General features: G+C 42.3%; 1 protein-coding gene across 1 annotated transcript in view; it reads left to right on the top strand.

Moving 5' to 3' along the window:
- The window catches only part of cacnb1 (calcium channel, voltage-dependent, beta 1 subunit), a gene marked incomplete at both ends in the record, with an annotated part of 47,881 nt that overhangs the window by 27,155 nt on the left and 4,522 nt on the right, over positions 1-16,204 (top strand). Inside the window, 10 exons of the mRNA XM_080723891.1 lie at positions 419-538; positions 1,002-1,124; positions 1,773-1,909; positions 3,767-3,834; positions 5,157-5,317; positions 7,912-7,992; positions 8,490-8,548; positions 8,666-8,775; positions 13,892-14,043; positions 14,169-14,264. Coding sequence (XP_080580017.1) covers positions 419-538; positions 1,002-1,124; positions 1,773-1,909; positions 3,767-3,834; positions 5,157-5,317; positions 7,912-7,992; positions 8,490-8,548; positions 8,666-8,775; positions 13,892-14,043; positions 14,169-14,264 — 1,107 coding nt within the window. The remainder of the gene's footprint in view (positions 1-418; positions 539-1,001; positions 1,125-1,772; positions 1,910-3,766; positions 3,835-5,156; positions 5,318-7,911; positions 7,993-8,489; positions 8,549-8,665; positions 8,776-13,891; positions 14,044-14,168; positions 14,265-16,204) is intronic.

Here is a 16,204-nt window from a genome sequence, read left to right as displayed (position 1 = left end):
TTATTTTGTATAATCGTTTCCATGTTGAAAAATTTGAACTATAGAAAAATAGTGGAAATAGCCGATCTACAAGCTCACAATGCGATGCGTTGTGCGACACCTTTTGAGCTTGTAGATCAGCTATTTCCACTATCAATGCTTTTTTTTTTAAAGTTGTCAGAAATGTCAGAAATGCCTTTGTATATTTAAGTTATGTGTCATATCTGCCATGTGCAACTTCAAAGCTTAAAGCCTAACAGAAATGTAATTGTCAACGACAAAAAAAACACAATTAAAACGTTAATCGCAATTATTTGAGTGACAATTAATCGTCATGTAAAATGTCATAACTGTGAGTGTGTGTGTGTGTGTGTGTGTGTGTGTGTGTGTGTGTGTGTGTGTGTGTGTGTGTGTGTGTGTGTATGTGTGTGTTGTTCAGGGCTCTGCAGACTCCTACACCAGTCGGCCGTCAGATTCGGATGTGTCCCTGGAGGAGGACCCGGAGGCCCTGAGGAAGGAGGCTGACAGACAGGCCCTGGCCACGCTGGAGAAAGCCAAGGTCAGAGATCAGGAGTTTCACCATTTTCACACAGTGGCTGTTATTTGGGGGGAGGGGAGGGGGAGGGGTTAGTTAGTTAGGGGTTAGTTAAGTAGATCAGCTATTTTTGCTATTTGCTATTTCTTCCTACGAAGAAGTATATGTGGCGTCACACTTAACTTTGATTCTGCCTATGAGGTGGATTCTGCCAATGCCTTTCAAAGGGAACGGAGCGGTTTGTTGCCGTTTCCGATTTCCACGAAAAGAAACGATCCATTCCCATTGAAAAGCATTGCCAGAACCCCCCCCCCCCCCCGCTTCTGTTTCATTATAAATCAAACCCTGATTATAGCGGGAGTATATATAATGGGTTGGGTTATTTTTCACAACACAACTTATTGTCCAGCGCTGCGTCTGCATTTTAATCAGAACTTTTTGGAAGCTTCTTTCTGCATGCTAACATGTATTTTTTTCATCACTCCAGACAAAACCTGTGGCATTCGCTGTACGGACAAATGTGGGCTACAACTCTGGCCCCAATGATGACGTACCTGTTCAGGGCATGGCCATTTCCTTTGAAGCCAAAGACTTCTTGCACATCAAAGAGGTGAGGACCCTCCATTATGTTCTGAACCATAAATAAAGCTTATGCAAAATCCTGAGTGAACTCTGAGATCCATAAAGGTTGATTTGGTTTGATTTGTACACTCTCAGAGTTACATATCCTAAAGGGTCCATTTGATTCCAGTTGTACAATCTCATTAACACTCAGGATTTTACAGTAAGTAGGCTTGATCATCTGGATACATTTTTTGATAAAATGCCATTTTGTGTGTGTTCAAATGTATCATTTGAACGGATCATTGCCGTGAACATGATCAAAATCGTTTGTTCAAATATATATTCTGGTTGCGTTGTGACACAATAGGGTGATTTAACAAAGGACGATTGTCTGTCCTGTTAACTCCTGTAATGGTGTTTACAGTGTTAAGCGGCGTGCGTGTGCAGTCATGAAAATCGCATACCCCCAAACATTGAATCAGCAATGCAACGCTGGTGTTAATGTAACTCAGAAATTGTACAGATGGAACCAAATCGATTTGATTCCATCTGTCCACTCTCTGAGTTATATTAACACTGGTGATTTTTCGGCGTAAAGCATTAGCGATGTGTGTCAATTGGAAAAGGCGGTGGTAGTGACCGTGGTGCTAGGTTATTAATGCTTATCTGTATGTGTCTGTGCATCTGTATGCAGAAATACAATAACGACTGGTGGATTGGCCGTCTGGTGAAGGAAGGCTGTGAGGTTGGCTTCATCCCCAGCCCCGTCAAACTGGAGAACACCCGTCTACTGCAAGAGCAGAGGATGAGACAGAACCGACTCAGCTCCAGGTAATACAATGGAAAACTACAGTATTAACCCAAGACCTGGAACGTTTTAATTATTTTTTGCTTTAACTATTAAAAAATGGCAGTGTGATGTCATGCCCCAAATTTTTACATTTTGATACAGTAGGCCACTTTTAATTTTTTCGACAAACGGTCACCTCTCGCACTGACCAAGAAAATGAGGGAGTGGCCTCAACATCAATATATTTTATTTGTCAAATCTGGGCATATAAAATACATCGCCCCGTTCAGATATCTTAGCTACATCAACATCGTTCATGTGAACTAGTTTGTTAAATTTGTATACCGCCTTTATCCAAGGCTTTTTACATAGATTGTGCATTACATTCATCCATTTACATACACATTCATACAACGATGGCGGAGGAAACCATGCAAGGCACCAACCAACTCACCGGGAGCAACTAGGGGTTCAGAATCTTGCTCAAGGACTCTTTTACATTAAGTCTGGGGAGCCCGGAATCGAACTGCGAATCCTTCGGGAATCCTCTGTGTTCTAATGACGGTTTCTCTACCCCTGAGCCACTGCCACCCCAGCCACTGTTTATGCTTATTCATGGTAACGATCAAAATTGCTATGATGATTTATCGCTCTGGCTGTCAGTAGTGCCGCTCCGCCGGGTTGAGCATTGAGTCTCGCCGTCAGAATGCATCTCTTTCTCACGGGATGTGAGCCTCTGTCCTCGTTGTCAGATGCCTTGCTGACGCTATTCACTTAAGTCAATAAATAATAGATCACGTAGTTGTTCAACATTGATTATAATAGACGGGGCAAAAACTATAGCGATTTCAACGCTGGTTGCGGGTTCCCCGTACCTCTCTCTAGGTCTAGGAGGTCTGTGCCTGGTAGCTGGTTGAAGTTGGAATGGACTGGAGTCACAAAGGGCGGGGACGTATACTGTACATTATACGATATACAAATTAATACATCAAATAAATCAATACTATCAGCCAGAGCTCTTGCTATTAGGATAAATAAATATGAAATAATGAATCGTTGTTTAGAAACACTCTGTGGTAGCCGTGCTATGTGTGTATGTCTCCCTTTCTCCCTGACTAGCGAGCTCGCCTGAGAGAGGCGGGCTTGAGAAGTGCTGTGGGCAGCGGGGGTTTCATGATGACATCGCCAGACAGGCTCCGAGACCCAGATCGATAAATGAGCAAAGCGAATTATTTTATTTAAATAAATGAGCATAAACAAACTACTTGACATGAACAATGTTGCTATACCTAAGATATTTGAGCGATAATATAATTTTTTTATACGCAGATTTAATAATAAAAGACATTTTCATGTACGGTCATTTCCTGGTTCAGAACGAAGCAGCGGGCAGCGGGGAGAGCGGTGGACAGACAGTACAATATAGAGTTCAGTACAGTAAATGCAATAAATTAATTTGATTGGCTAATATGATTGATGATGTAACTTTGGGAATAGGCCCAGCGTTACATCATCATCAGAATGCAGACAGGCGGTCAGACGGTGGACGCCGGACGGACAGACTTTCGCTAAATTAATAGTTAGACACAGGCGTACACTCCTTCACCACCACATCAGTAGTGCCCCCAAACAGTTTCCAGGCGATGGGATAGCAATCAACCATTGTACAGAGGTGCAGGTTTTGTTTACTACTGGTCAAAATCGGGGGCAAAGTCGCAGTTTTAATCAAAGTTTAATAAATGGTATGACACATGCAACGTAAAGGTAGCATATTTAATGCCTCAACCCATGATTTATATTTGTGCACTACTGGTGTGCGGTGAGAAGGCAAACGAACACATTAAGGACATTAATTATAATATCCTGTCATCTAACCTTTTCTCTGTATTTTGCCACAGTAAATCTGGAGGAAGCTCCAGTCTGGATGTTGCCACAGGAACCCGCAGGCCCACCCCACCTGGCACAGGTGAGGTTAAGGGTCACCCTTTTTCACTGTACTGTACTGTACTGTACTGTGCGTGCGTGTGTGCGTGCGTACGTGCGTGGGATTGTGTATACTGTATGTGTGTGACAGAGAGAGATGACACGGGCCAGTATGGCTGATCTAGATGTAGATTGTAATTGGATAGTTAGTCAGGCATGATGATGAATCACGGCACGTCTTTGCGGGTGTGTACTGTGGAAGTGAGAGAGGTCTCAAGGTCTGTCATTACCCAAGAGGCCCGGACTGAAATAGAGCCGGGACTGGACTCCAATCATTAAACCTGATAAACTGTGTGTGTGCAGCACTGAGACACAGTGCCGCTGCTCACACAGAGATAGGACGGAGGGAACTGCAAACAATTCATCAAGCCCGATTGATGTTTTAATTTATTTAGTTGATAAATCACCACGTTACCACTTAAACACTATATCATCACTATTGTGGCATGTCGTTATTGGCAAAGGTTTACAAATCAAATTCTAAAAACCTCAAAATGATTAGCTAAGTTTTAGCTAGCACATCTAGATTTGCTATTTTCAAAATAGTTTTGAGTGTTTAAGTAGTTAAACAATGGAGGCACTGAACTGAACAAGAATACAAATCAGATGATGCATTATATCGATCTTAATGCATAAACACCTGCGGAATGGTGTTATTTTTTTTTACACAGTGATATAACAGTGGCCTGCCAGTGAATTCATTTCTATACATTATAATTTACCAAAGTCACGCGGGGCTGGTGGGACTTATCCTGGGACCGTGATGTCCACACGCTTTACCCCCCATGCCAGTCTTTACCCCACAAACTACCTTTAGTACTCCCACCCCAGCCACAGCCCTTCTCCTCAGCACTTGATCATCATCATCTTCTTCTTCTTCTACTTCTTCTTCTCCTTTCCCTTCTTTCTATGTCACATTTTCTGTGCCTCAGATTCAATGTGTCACTCTGTTGTTCCTGCAGACAGTGTATTCACTCCTGGCTTCATCTAACGCTGCACTGCATTTCTTCTATCTCTGGTCACTGTTATTTCCTGTTTAAATCATGCTCTGTTTTTATTTTAGATCCTCAGCCTGTGACCTTTTCTCTCCATGCAGTACCATCTCTCTTTCTATTCATTCTTGTATCTTTTTGAAACATCTCACACAGTCTCTCTCCTCTTTTTAATTTCCCGACTTTCGTTTTGTTTTACTCGTCATCCTTGTTCACTTTCCTGCTTCCTCCTCCTTTTCTTTCTCTCTCTCTTCTCTACCTCTGTTCTCCCTGCTATTCCTCTCTCCACGTGCCACCCTGCCCTTTCCCTCAGCTCACGTGGACATGTCCACAGTGAACTTTGACGTTGACCCCCTCGACCTGGATGCCGAGGAGCCCCCTGAGCCCCAGGGTGACCCTCGCTCCCCCAAGGGCACGTCGGGCAGCGTAACGTCCCCACAGGCCAACGCCCACCGACTGCCCTTCTTTAAGAAGGTAACGCTAGGCCCCCCCTTTGCCCTGCATCCTCTAGTGGTCCCCCCAGGTGTGCCCACCCAGGTCTCATGAACTCAACAGTCTGCTCCCCCACTTTGTCTCTGACTAACTGCTCACGACTGACCCATTGCTGCTGCCGGCTTCTGAATCTAACACTGATTGGACCCTCAGGCTATGGTTACCGTGGTAACCATAGAGTTACGTTTGGATGTTTGTTTCTGTGCACGTCAACTGGGAGAGGCGTTGCGCTAACGTGTATGCTCTTGAAACCACTGCTATTTTAGTCTAACATTTTTTATTTCTCTTCCACTGGAACTACAGTAGTTGTCGTCAATATCTCTATAATGATCTCTGTTTTAGCCAATAAACAGCTCCTCTCCCAATCCCCCCCCCTTAATCCAAGTAACTAGCCTGTAAATAACAACATGTGCTTGGTGTGTGTGTTTTGCTTTTTTGTGTCTGTTTTTTCATGTGTCTTGCTCTTTCTCTGGTGGGGTTTGTGTGTGTGGAACGATATGTAGGTGGTCCAGCTAAACAGAAACAGAAATCGGTGAGTGTTCTCTCTAACGAGACTAACCTCTAACCTTTCAACTTGGCATCCTGTGTCCTCTTGCTTTGTGTTGCTCTGTTGTTTGTTCTCCTCAGCTCGTGTCAAACCATGTTACGCTAAAGAGGTTAGGATTCAAGGGTTCCAAAATGCTCATCTCCAGGATACTGCCCTGTGGTCCCTAATTGTCCAGCTCTCCTAAACCACTTTAACCTTGCTGTTCATATTTTGGGATTTTTTATTTTAATTTTTTTATGTTTTAAAAGTTCAGAAATGTGAATGAAAAAGAGAGAAAATAACGAAGATAGCAGATTTATACACTCTGTATTATGAATTTTTATATTGACTATTTTTTTCTATTTTTGAAATAGGACTAATAATACATTCAACTGTGCCAGAACTATATGTTATAGCTTTGTTTTCTTCCAAGTAATTATAAGATAGATTTGTTTTCTAGTTGACATTAAATAGGAACAAGAAAATCTGTAATTACTTGTGTAAATCATGGCAATACTTTTACTTACTGTTGCTTTCTCGTTTTCCAAAAATACTTATGACACAGTTACCAGTATGCAGGTGTAGACCAATCACACCCCCTAATATGCATAGCTTATTCCGCTAACACTAATGCACCCCGACATTCATTTCATTTCCATTTTCTACGGCTGATTTGAGTGACAGTGGCATACCATTGACTCTTTTTCTGCCTTTCAGCACAATTCATATCACACTTAGACACATAACACTGCAGCATCCCAAGTATCAGTTTAAGAGTGGCAAAATGAATGCCAACATGTATTAATGCTCAAATGTATTAAAAATGTATGCTAATTGACTAGGTTTAGAGTGTGCCGCGAACCTCCGGGTCCTGGTGATCATATTAAATTGTGCAGCCGGATAATTCCGAATCCGTGAGCGCTCTGGCTCTTATGCACAGTGCCTCCAGCATTTCCCCCTTCAGAGACAAGTCATTATGGTGAAAGTTTTTAAAACCTGTATTTTTAGATTCTGTGAATACAAATGGGATGAAGTGAGCTCCCATTGCACAGCTTTATGTAATGTAAAATGTACTGTGGTGGAGCAGGGCTCTCCAGCTCTATCTGCTGCTTTCAGTGTATTGAAAAATAGCACAGAATAGAGTGGAGGGCAGTGTGCTTGGAATATAGAGGTGCAAAAAAAAAAGCGTTAATTCCCCCGGTTGTCAAGAGAAAAACATATGTTGCCGTTATCACCCTCTCGTCACTACAATGTACTGTTTCCAAATGAGGACGTGTATGGGGTGCTTATAGATGAACCATGTCCTTATGATTCATCGCGTACTATTCATACACACCTAAAGTTTATGTGCTGGGGTATGGATTGGTTGTGTGTGGGTGTTTTGCATAAGCTCTATGCCGGCTGCAGATATCTCCAGTTTTCACTGTGAATGTAATGCGGTAGTCGAGACTTTAAAGCAGACATTGTGTTTGTTTCAAGAATTCTATAATTAATACATTTTTGGTATGGATAAATACTGTAAGCAAAACATGAATATGTATGTTTTGAAAGCAAAAACGACAGTACTTAATAGATGTTCTTCCTGTGCTAGTATAGTAGTAGTAATTCACAATTAACCCCCAAATGTTTACACACAAGAGGAAGAAATAGGCTTGAAAGGAAATGTAATATTGGACCAGAGCCATAGCCGCAAGAGCCATCATTTACTCTCCTGCTGTGGCATCTCATTTAATTATGGATAGTTTAATTATGTTGGACTGCAGACTAAGAAATTTAAATGAGCACTTTCAGTGAGGAATTTATTCCTGTGCTTAATATAAACACCCTGTACAACGTGTGTGTCTGTTAGTTTCACAGAGAGCAACAAGTGTAGAGAGAGGGGCTTTCGTGTTGAGCTTGTGTAGTATGCGTGAGTGTATTTCTGTGACTGTACCGGTATATCATATATCATGGTTGCATGAGCTTTATGTTTGTGTAGCGGGGGTATTATGTTTAGAAACTGTACAGCAACGTGCCTCACCCATTCTCTGTGCTGTCCTCCCTGACACAGATGGAGCATGTCCCCCCCTATGATGTGGTTCCGTCCATGAGACCCATCATTCTAGTAGGGCCTTCTCTCAAGGGCTACGAGGTAAGACCAATCTCAAGACAGACTACAGACAGGGAACGATTGTAGGTTGTGGATGTTCAGCTGTCTGAGCCACGCCATATTTGATTGGTCGGGGGAAATCACGCAGGTAGAGCTGGCAGGGTCATGTCAAAACATGTCATTATAGGTGAAGATTTTCTACAATTGTAAAGATCTACAAATGTCCTACTGTATAGTTTCACTATTTCACATATTTGTAAATATAAATTAGGTCTTAAGGGGTTAAAAACAACTGTTGTTGATCAAAGGAGGTATCTAAAATCACAAATACAAAAAACATAGACATAAACAAGACATATAGGAAGAACACAAATACATGATTATTGGTTCTGGACATTCAGAGAACCTGGCAGCTTAATAGTGTTTCTTCTACCACTGTCGTCTGACGGCTGAATATCCACTGCCCTTATTTGACGTCTTATTTCACCTGGTCCAGGCAGGCCATGGTAGATTATCTAATGTGCATTTGTGCCTTCAAGGTGACAGACATGATGCAGAAGGCGCTCTTTGACTTCCTAAAACACAAGTTTGAGGGCAGGTGAGTGTTCTAGACAAGATACTTACTATGTTATGTTATAGATACTGTTGACACCATCACCAGGTATCTGCTTCTATTGGCTTTGTGACAATTCTTGTTGGTTTGTGTTTGTTTCAGGATATCCATCACACGGGTCACTGCTGACATCTCCCTGGCCAAACGATCCGTCCTCAACAACCCCAGCAAACACACCATCATTGAGCGCTCCAGTACCCGGTCCAGCCTGGGTAAGACAAGACCCAGCTATGTCAAGAACAACACCACACCACACCACACCTAGGGTTGCCACCCGTTCCGTATAATACGGAATCGTTCCGTATTGGACAATTAAAAGATGCGTTCCGTATTGAACCAATACGGAACACGGTTTGTTCCGTATTAAACCAAATGCCCCATAAAGGTCTGTCACACAAACCTCAACACAGAATTTAACAATAATGAATGAAATAAAACACAGGAAAAGACAGCAAAAGGAGGGAGAGGCACGAAGGACCGCCTATGAGGCGGCTCGCAGTCGCTGAGGCTGTGGTGCGCTCTACGCTCTGCCTATAGTGGGGTTCCGTGTACATGTAATTTTTGGTTTTCATTTTAAATTTGTGTTAAAGTTTATTTTTCACTTCCAATTTGTAGATTATGATCTATAGAACAATTTTGGTTCGAGTGTCAAGACAGTAGATTGTAGACAGTAGACACTTTGTAAAATAGGCTATGCTCAGGTTTAGGCTAGTGAAGCCTATTCAGCCTAAAGTAAAAATGTTCAATGTTCATAAAATAGGCTATGCTCAGGTTTAGGCTAGTGAAGCCTATTCAGCCTAAAGTAAAAATGTTCAATGTTCATTGCTAATAAAGCACTTTAAACTAGGCTATGCTCAGGTTCAGGCTAGTGAAGCCTATTCAGCCTAAAGTAAAAAATCTTCGTTGCTTCGTTGCTAATAAAGCACTTTAAACTTTAAGTATATGACTTAATGGTTTCTTGACTACCTTCTCTTTACTGACCACCAAGTGACCCAATACAAGAGCCAGGTTCAAATCATTCATACATTGCTTTATTTCATACAAAATTAACTTATTCATATTTTAGAAACAATTGGCCACTTCAAACTGCAAAACAATATAGGTTATACCATGTTGTGTGTTATAGTTATAACTATTCTATGCATTTCATGGGTTTGGGACTGCATTTTTTCGCCGGCCGGCGACTGTGCCACGCGCACGGAACGCACGCACCGCGTTTCCGGAAGAGGTGTTCCTTATTTCAATTTCTGAAAGGTGGCAACCCTAACCACACCACACCACCATGCACTTTCACAAAAGCCGGTTTTCCATACCAGTTTTTAGACCGACACTACACTACACAACACGACACCGCACCGCATTTTCATAATAGGTTTTCCACTACAGTACAATATCCCCCCCACACACTACACTCCTCCCCTCCACTCCCGAAAGAAAACAACGCCCATTTCCTCAACATATGGATCTAGGATCCTTCTCTGTAAACAAACACAACGGAGACGCTAACTTGCGCTAATTATTTTTTAGAGATGTGGTGGACAATGTTTTAGATGCCACACACTCACACAGGTCTTAATCGAGTCTTTACAACTATAGCGACGACTAACGCCGGGATGTACATGGTCAAATAATAACTTTATTGGCCAAACTACACAAAGAAGTAAGCTACAATGTAGGGGGTCCGCTCACTATCCCGACGGGCCGCTGTTCCACCTAGTGTCGGCAGGTTAGTTACTCGTCACGGTTATTGAGGTTAAGTTTAGGGTTAGGGGTAGAGTTAGGGTTAGTTTTAGTGTCGGAATACCGGCCCGTCGGCACACTGATGCGGACCTACAATGTAGAGGCTAGTTGCGCTAGCATACGTGCTAGCGCAGCTACAGTACATGTACTGTAGATTCTTTTCCCCATTCAACACATGGAGTTACAAATACAAACAGGAGACATCTCACTGAGAAGATCTATATAAAATAGCGGATGGCCGACACATTGGCCGTTGATTATTGCGACTCGCGACGATAGATATAGCCTATGTCCACTGTTTGTGTTGGTTAATATGTTCTTGGTGCTTTGTGGAATCTCAACTGCTGGGCTGGGGAACACAGTTCTGCCTAATCGACCTCTTTATAAACAGATATATAAAACAAATAGGCTTTTCTTTTATATTTATAACTAAAATCTGTTGTTGTGTTGAAAGGGTTAGACACAGCTCAGCGTTGAAAGACAGATTCTCGACCAATCAGTATCTGCAGCGTGTATACGTCACTGATTTGGCCTCACTTGACCCAGCCCGGACCCACTCTAGAGTGTAGTGGAAAACCCGACACAAGTGTGTGGTGTGGGGTGGAGTGGAGTGGGCCCATGCATATGGAAAACCAGCTAAATAGACATCAAAGGGGGCTTGAGCCCCTGCCCTTTTATCCGTCTGTAATTAGTGCCCTTTTCAGATCATAAATGCAATTTTTACTATGGTGAAATAAATGCAAATGCCCTCTTTCCATGCCATACCTGAAGGCGGCATAAAAGATAATTGCCTTGTCCAAACTCCCCTGAACTTGAGTGCAGCGTCTTATGTTGAAAGAATTGCCCTCTGTGTAGAAATCAAGCACCGAAAATAGCCGACCTCCAAGCTTGTGAGCTTGGAGGTCTGCTATTTTCAATAATTTCAACAAAATGCCCCTTTAGAAATGTCAGCCCTGCCTCTCTTAAATAACATTCTCTGCACGTCCCTGCACACCACACCACACCACACAGTGACTCTCTCCAAGAAACATAATATTGTGAAGTGCAGAGATGCGTTAATCTGGAAACCCACCAAAAAAAGCGTTGCTCATGCACTTCATTGTTTGTGCACGACTGTTCTTGCCAAATCTGGCCACAGCGGACGTCAGGTCAATGTGTTTCAATGAGAATGCGAGCGGAAAAACTGTTATTTCCACTTGGAGTGGGGAAAAAATCAGTGTCCGTGGCCCCGTGCGCGGCCAGTTAGGACAGCTGCATTCATTATGGGGGGCGGGAAAGCTTGTATGCCCTGTGGGTTACAAGTGGTACATGGTATTTTATTTTGGTGGTCGTTAAAAATGTTTCTAATATCATTCCTTATACTATTGGTATTGTTATATTTTGCTATCAATGTTTTAAATCAGTGTGATATTTATTACTTAGCAAGGAACTGCTGGAAGTAGATAGTTATTGGAGCAGTTTTAAAGCCAATGGAAATGATTGAAACACACGTAACTTTAAATACACATTGGTTGTAATTTGTCCTTCTTTCAAGACTAGGTTGAATTTATGTTATATATATATATAAATAGGACATTCATGCTACGACACTACAAAACTGAAAATGATGTGATTTTTTCCAAGCCAACATTACTTGACTGTCCAAGTCAACCCAGTACGACAGGAGTGGAGGTTTCCTGTTAAAAACTGGGCCAATTTCTGCCCTTATATTCCTTCTCTGTTTGTCTATCATGGGTCTGATCTCTTCTCTCCCTTCATCCTGTCTTTGCTATCCGTCATCCACCCATCCTTCCTCCCTCCCCCGCCTCTTCTCTGCCACCATGCGCTTCTTCCACCCTTTTTTGACTCAGACGTACTGGGTACGTATGCTCGCTCCGTCCATGCGGAACACAAATGAAGCATCTTCTCCTCTTCCCTCCCCTTTCTGTCACTGCATTCATCATACATCATGTGTATGCCTGTCTGCTTGCCTGTCAGTTTCTCTGTTCCTCATAGTTTTTTCCATGGCAGCCTGTAGACTCTTTAACGAACAGAAATGCACAGGGAAAACCAGAACAGGAAGACAACAACGCGAGGGCAAGTGGGATGGCTGTTAACTGCTCGACGCCTGCTGTCTCTGGCGGAGGGGAAACACGATAGGGTCCCTGGGGGCAAAACTGTGAACAGGGATGAGCACCCATGGGAAGCTGATACTCAGCACACTGTACTGACCCCCACACTGTGACCTAGAATTTCTCTCGCTGCACTGTATGTGTAGGAGCTCATCTAAAAAGGGTTGGGGTCTGTAAATTGTGCTTTGGAATTTCTGTTTTTATAAACCTCTTTCAGGGGGAAGAGCGCCCCACCGGAATTAAGTCCACATTTATTAGCAAGAAATATGTACAGTACTGTACAGCAGTGTTTCTCAAACTTTCACATTTTAAGGTCTTCCCCTTAACTCTGACAGTGTACAAATGGAACCGTTCCATTTGTACACTGTCAGAGTTACAGACTTGTATGGGTCAATTTAGACCCACCTAAAGGAACCCATAGAGTCCCTGGAATCCACTTTGAGAACCACTGTTGTACAGTATGTAGTGTATTAGTACATGGACATTGTGCTGGGTTGCAGTTTAAGTTAATCACTTTATTGAAGCCCAGTTTCACTAAACTGCCCCCAGGTTTATTTTTGTTCCTTGCAGCCCTCTGGAGGCTGCCAGAATGACTGCAGCTCATTTTGCCGATTGGCTTGCCCTTGTAATCTGTTACTACTTGGCAGTGCGCATTGTAAGACCCACTGTGGTTTGACCGGTGGAAGCCAGGAAAACCTTCTTGTTGCCTTTCATTTCCTTCCTTCCACACGGATAAAGTGGGGTTGTCTTTCTAATTATGCCTCATTACACCTAGTTCAGACCAAATATCTGCAAATCATATTAAGCTGTACATCGTCATACAATGACGTTGCATGCCAAAAATAGCCACGACACCGTTGTATGACGGAGCATGAATGCTCTGAAGAAAAATTGCAGTGGTCTGAATTAGCCTTAACAGGCTCTTGTAAACTATTACTGAGGAACAATGAAAACAAAAAGCGGCCTTGAGTGGTTTGATTAATAGAATAATTACTCCTGTGTATTTCAGTGCTAACAAAAACTAATGCAGTTTGATAAGGGTGTTTTTATGTTGTTGTTTTTTTTGTCTTCTTTTTTTTTTACATGGTGCAAAATAGAATTCTTAAGTTACTTCAAGTGTCACAGGCATCTCATTCTGAAGTGCCCCTTTCCTTCAAGAGACTCATATACCTCAGCCTGCCTGTCGGAATGTGGCAGTGGAATGAGAATGCCAGGGTGTTCCATTTTGCCGTGCATAAATGGAACTTCAACTGTGATTGGTTCCAATTCATACACTCGGAAACCTTTAACCAAAATTTGACGTGCATGAGGGTGATGCTAACATTCCAGTTTTGCACGTTGTGTGGGTATGGAAGGGCCTTCAGCTTGACTGACCCAACACCAATGTCCTCTATTCAACTAGGAAATAGTTGAACACATTAACCGTTTCGATCACTGACATTCTGGACTGACATGGTCTCCTTCTCTGGGTCTTCAGCGGAGGTGCAAAGTGAGATTGAGCGCATCTTTGAGCTGGCGCGCACCCTGCAGCTGGTTGCCTTGGACGCAGACACCATCAACCATCCCTCCCAGCTGGCTAAGACCTCCCTGGCACCCATCATTGTCTATATCAAAATAGCCTCTCCTAAGGTAAAGCATCGCCCAAACCTCTCCAAGCATCTTGTGTTTCTGGAGTGCCTCATCTGACCATGCTACGGTCGAGCTGTGATGATAATAATAGTTTAAGTAATCCAAGTGTTGTTGTTTGACTGCAGGTCCTTCAGAGGCTCATCAAATCCAGAGGGAAGTCCCAGGCCAAACACCTGAATGTGCAGATGGTGGCAGCAGACAAATTGGCTCAGTGCCCTCCTGTGAGTATGTCCTGCCACCCTTGGGCCTGTGATATGCTCTTCACAGAGAGCATATCTCCACCAGGCTGGGTTACCTAGCCAGGGCTGTGTAAGTCACATGTTGCTGGATCCGAGGAAGCTGTGTGGGGAAATTTATTTTCACATTTTGTGTTGGCCCATATGGACAGAAGTGAAAATGTGCACTCTATAGAGGCCTCTCAACATGGATTCCAATTTGGGGTTGATTGGATGTTGCGTTCATGATATATGGCAGTGATTTGTAAGTGGCCCCTACAGCCTATTTTTCATTTTCTTCAAAATACACTTTGTGCTACTACTCCTACAGATATGACTATGATTGCTTTCCAATTTTTGCATGAGGGGCCCATTTTACAAAGTCTGGCAAAACATTGTGGTCATCTGTCACTGCAAAACAGTTCATCTTTAGCTTGACTGCACACATCCATCACATACCTGTCTTTACCTAGAAATATAGATAGAATGTTATGGACCAGTCACGGATGAATTATGAGACACACTACTGAACCAACACTTTTATATTTATATATAGCACAAACAAAAATGGTAACATACAAACATTGATGATACTATATTAAAAAAGCATAGGCTATAGTAAAAAATAATGATCCATTTACCTAGTTGCTGTACATTCAGTGCATTCATAAATCAATCAGCCACTGCGTTTTATTCAAGCGTTCTTGTGTTCATTCTCAATCCTGTTGTCTCTCTCATCTTGTCTCATTAGCAGTGGCTTAAAAGTAGCCTAGTAGTACTTACAGTGTGTAACAGGTTACACACTGGAGACATTGATATGCAGCCACCCATGGCCATTCCCATGTTAATTTGAGCTGTGCCTCTCTGCACCTTTTGTCAGATGGTGTGAATGGTTGTTTTTGATCAACTCAATACCCCATCAAGATCGTCTGGTTGATCAATAAAACTGTCTTGGTTTAGAATCTAAAATAAGTGGTTCCTAAACGGTGTGCCAAGGCATACTGCGTGTGCATTAGATTAAACTCCAAGTGTGGCAACGGCAAGAGTGGCAACGTTGACGTCAGTAAAGGAGCGTGGCGTGGTAGCGGCAGCCATGTTGCTGGTTAGAGACCACATAATGACGCTCTTTAGACTGCAGATCGACGGTAGATCACAGGGGTCTGTGTTTGTAAACATTAACTAGTCCTACGAACGCTTGGAGATTTGGTGGGGGTTTCTTTTTAGAGATGGGTAATCTCATTGTAGCTCAGGCTGTTGGCTGCTCAACATTTACAAACAGCCTGCCTACCTGACTCACTGCATGTGTTCGAATAACAAATGACTGAAAAAAGGGCATCGTTACCCTGTCTGGCTGTGTATATGTGTAAATTGTGTTTCTAGAGAAGCCCTTTCAGGAGTGTCATCAGGAATTGTCCAGCTCCAATCTAAAAACGTAGGCGTTTTGCATTTGTATGCATTTGTAGTCTTTGAAAGAAACCTTTGTCAAGAACCAGGGTCACTGTGAAGGAGTACGATTTACAATTTAGGCATTTAGCTGATGCTCTTAATCCAGAGCCATTTCAAATGCATAGAAATAGTAATCTAAGAAAAGAATAGGTAGACCAAACACCATTAACCAAGAGTCATTGTAGATTGTCTATTTTCAGAGAAAAGATGTAACGTAGACATTATAAAAGAACAAATATAACATTGCTGTACTATGTTATATTGTTATGGTGCTATAAATATATATTGTATTTTTGTCACATTTTGGTAGTACACCAGAGTGTAATTCAGCTTGTAGATTTAGCTCATTCTTTTTTTTTTTTTTTTTTACATTTATTTTTATTTCATTTTTTCTTTAAAAAACACCCAATACATAGCTATCATATATATCAGGTCTCTCACATAATGGTCACGTAGGTTCACAATCACAAAATATTTAGACTTCAGCATTAATGGTGCGA

Source organism: Nannobrachium achirus (assembly GCF_963921795.1).
Source record: "Nannobrachium achirus genome assembly, chromosome: 4".
Classification (NCBI taxonomy): Eukaryota; Metazoa; Chordata; class Actinopteri; order Myctophiformes; family Myctophidae; genus Nannobrachium; species Nannobrachium achirus.
The sequence above is the reverse complement of the archived record's forward strand: the minus strand, read 5'-3'. Positions and strand labels throughout refer to the sequence as shown.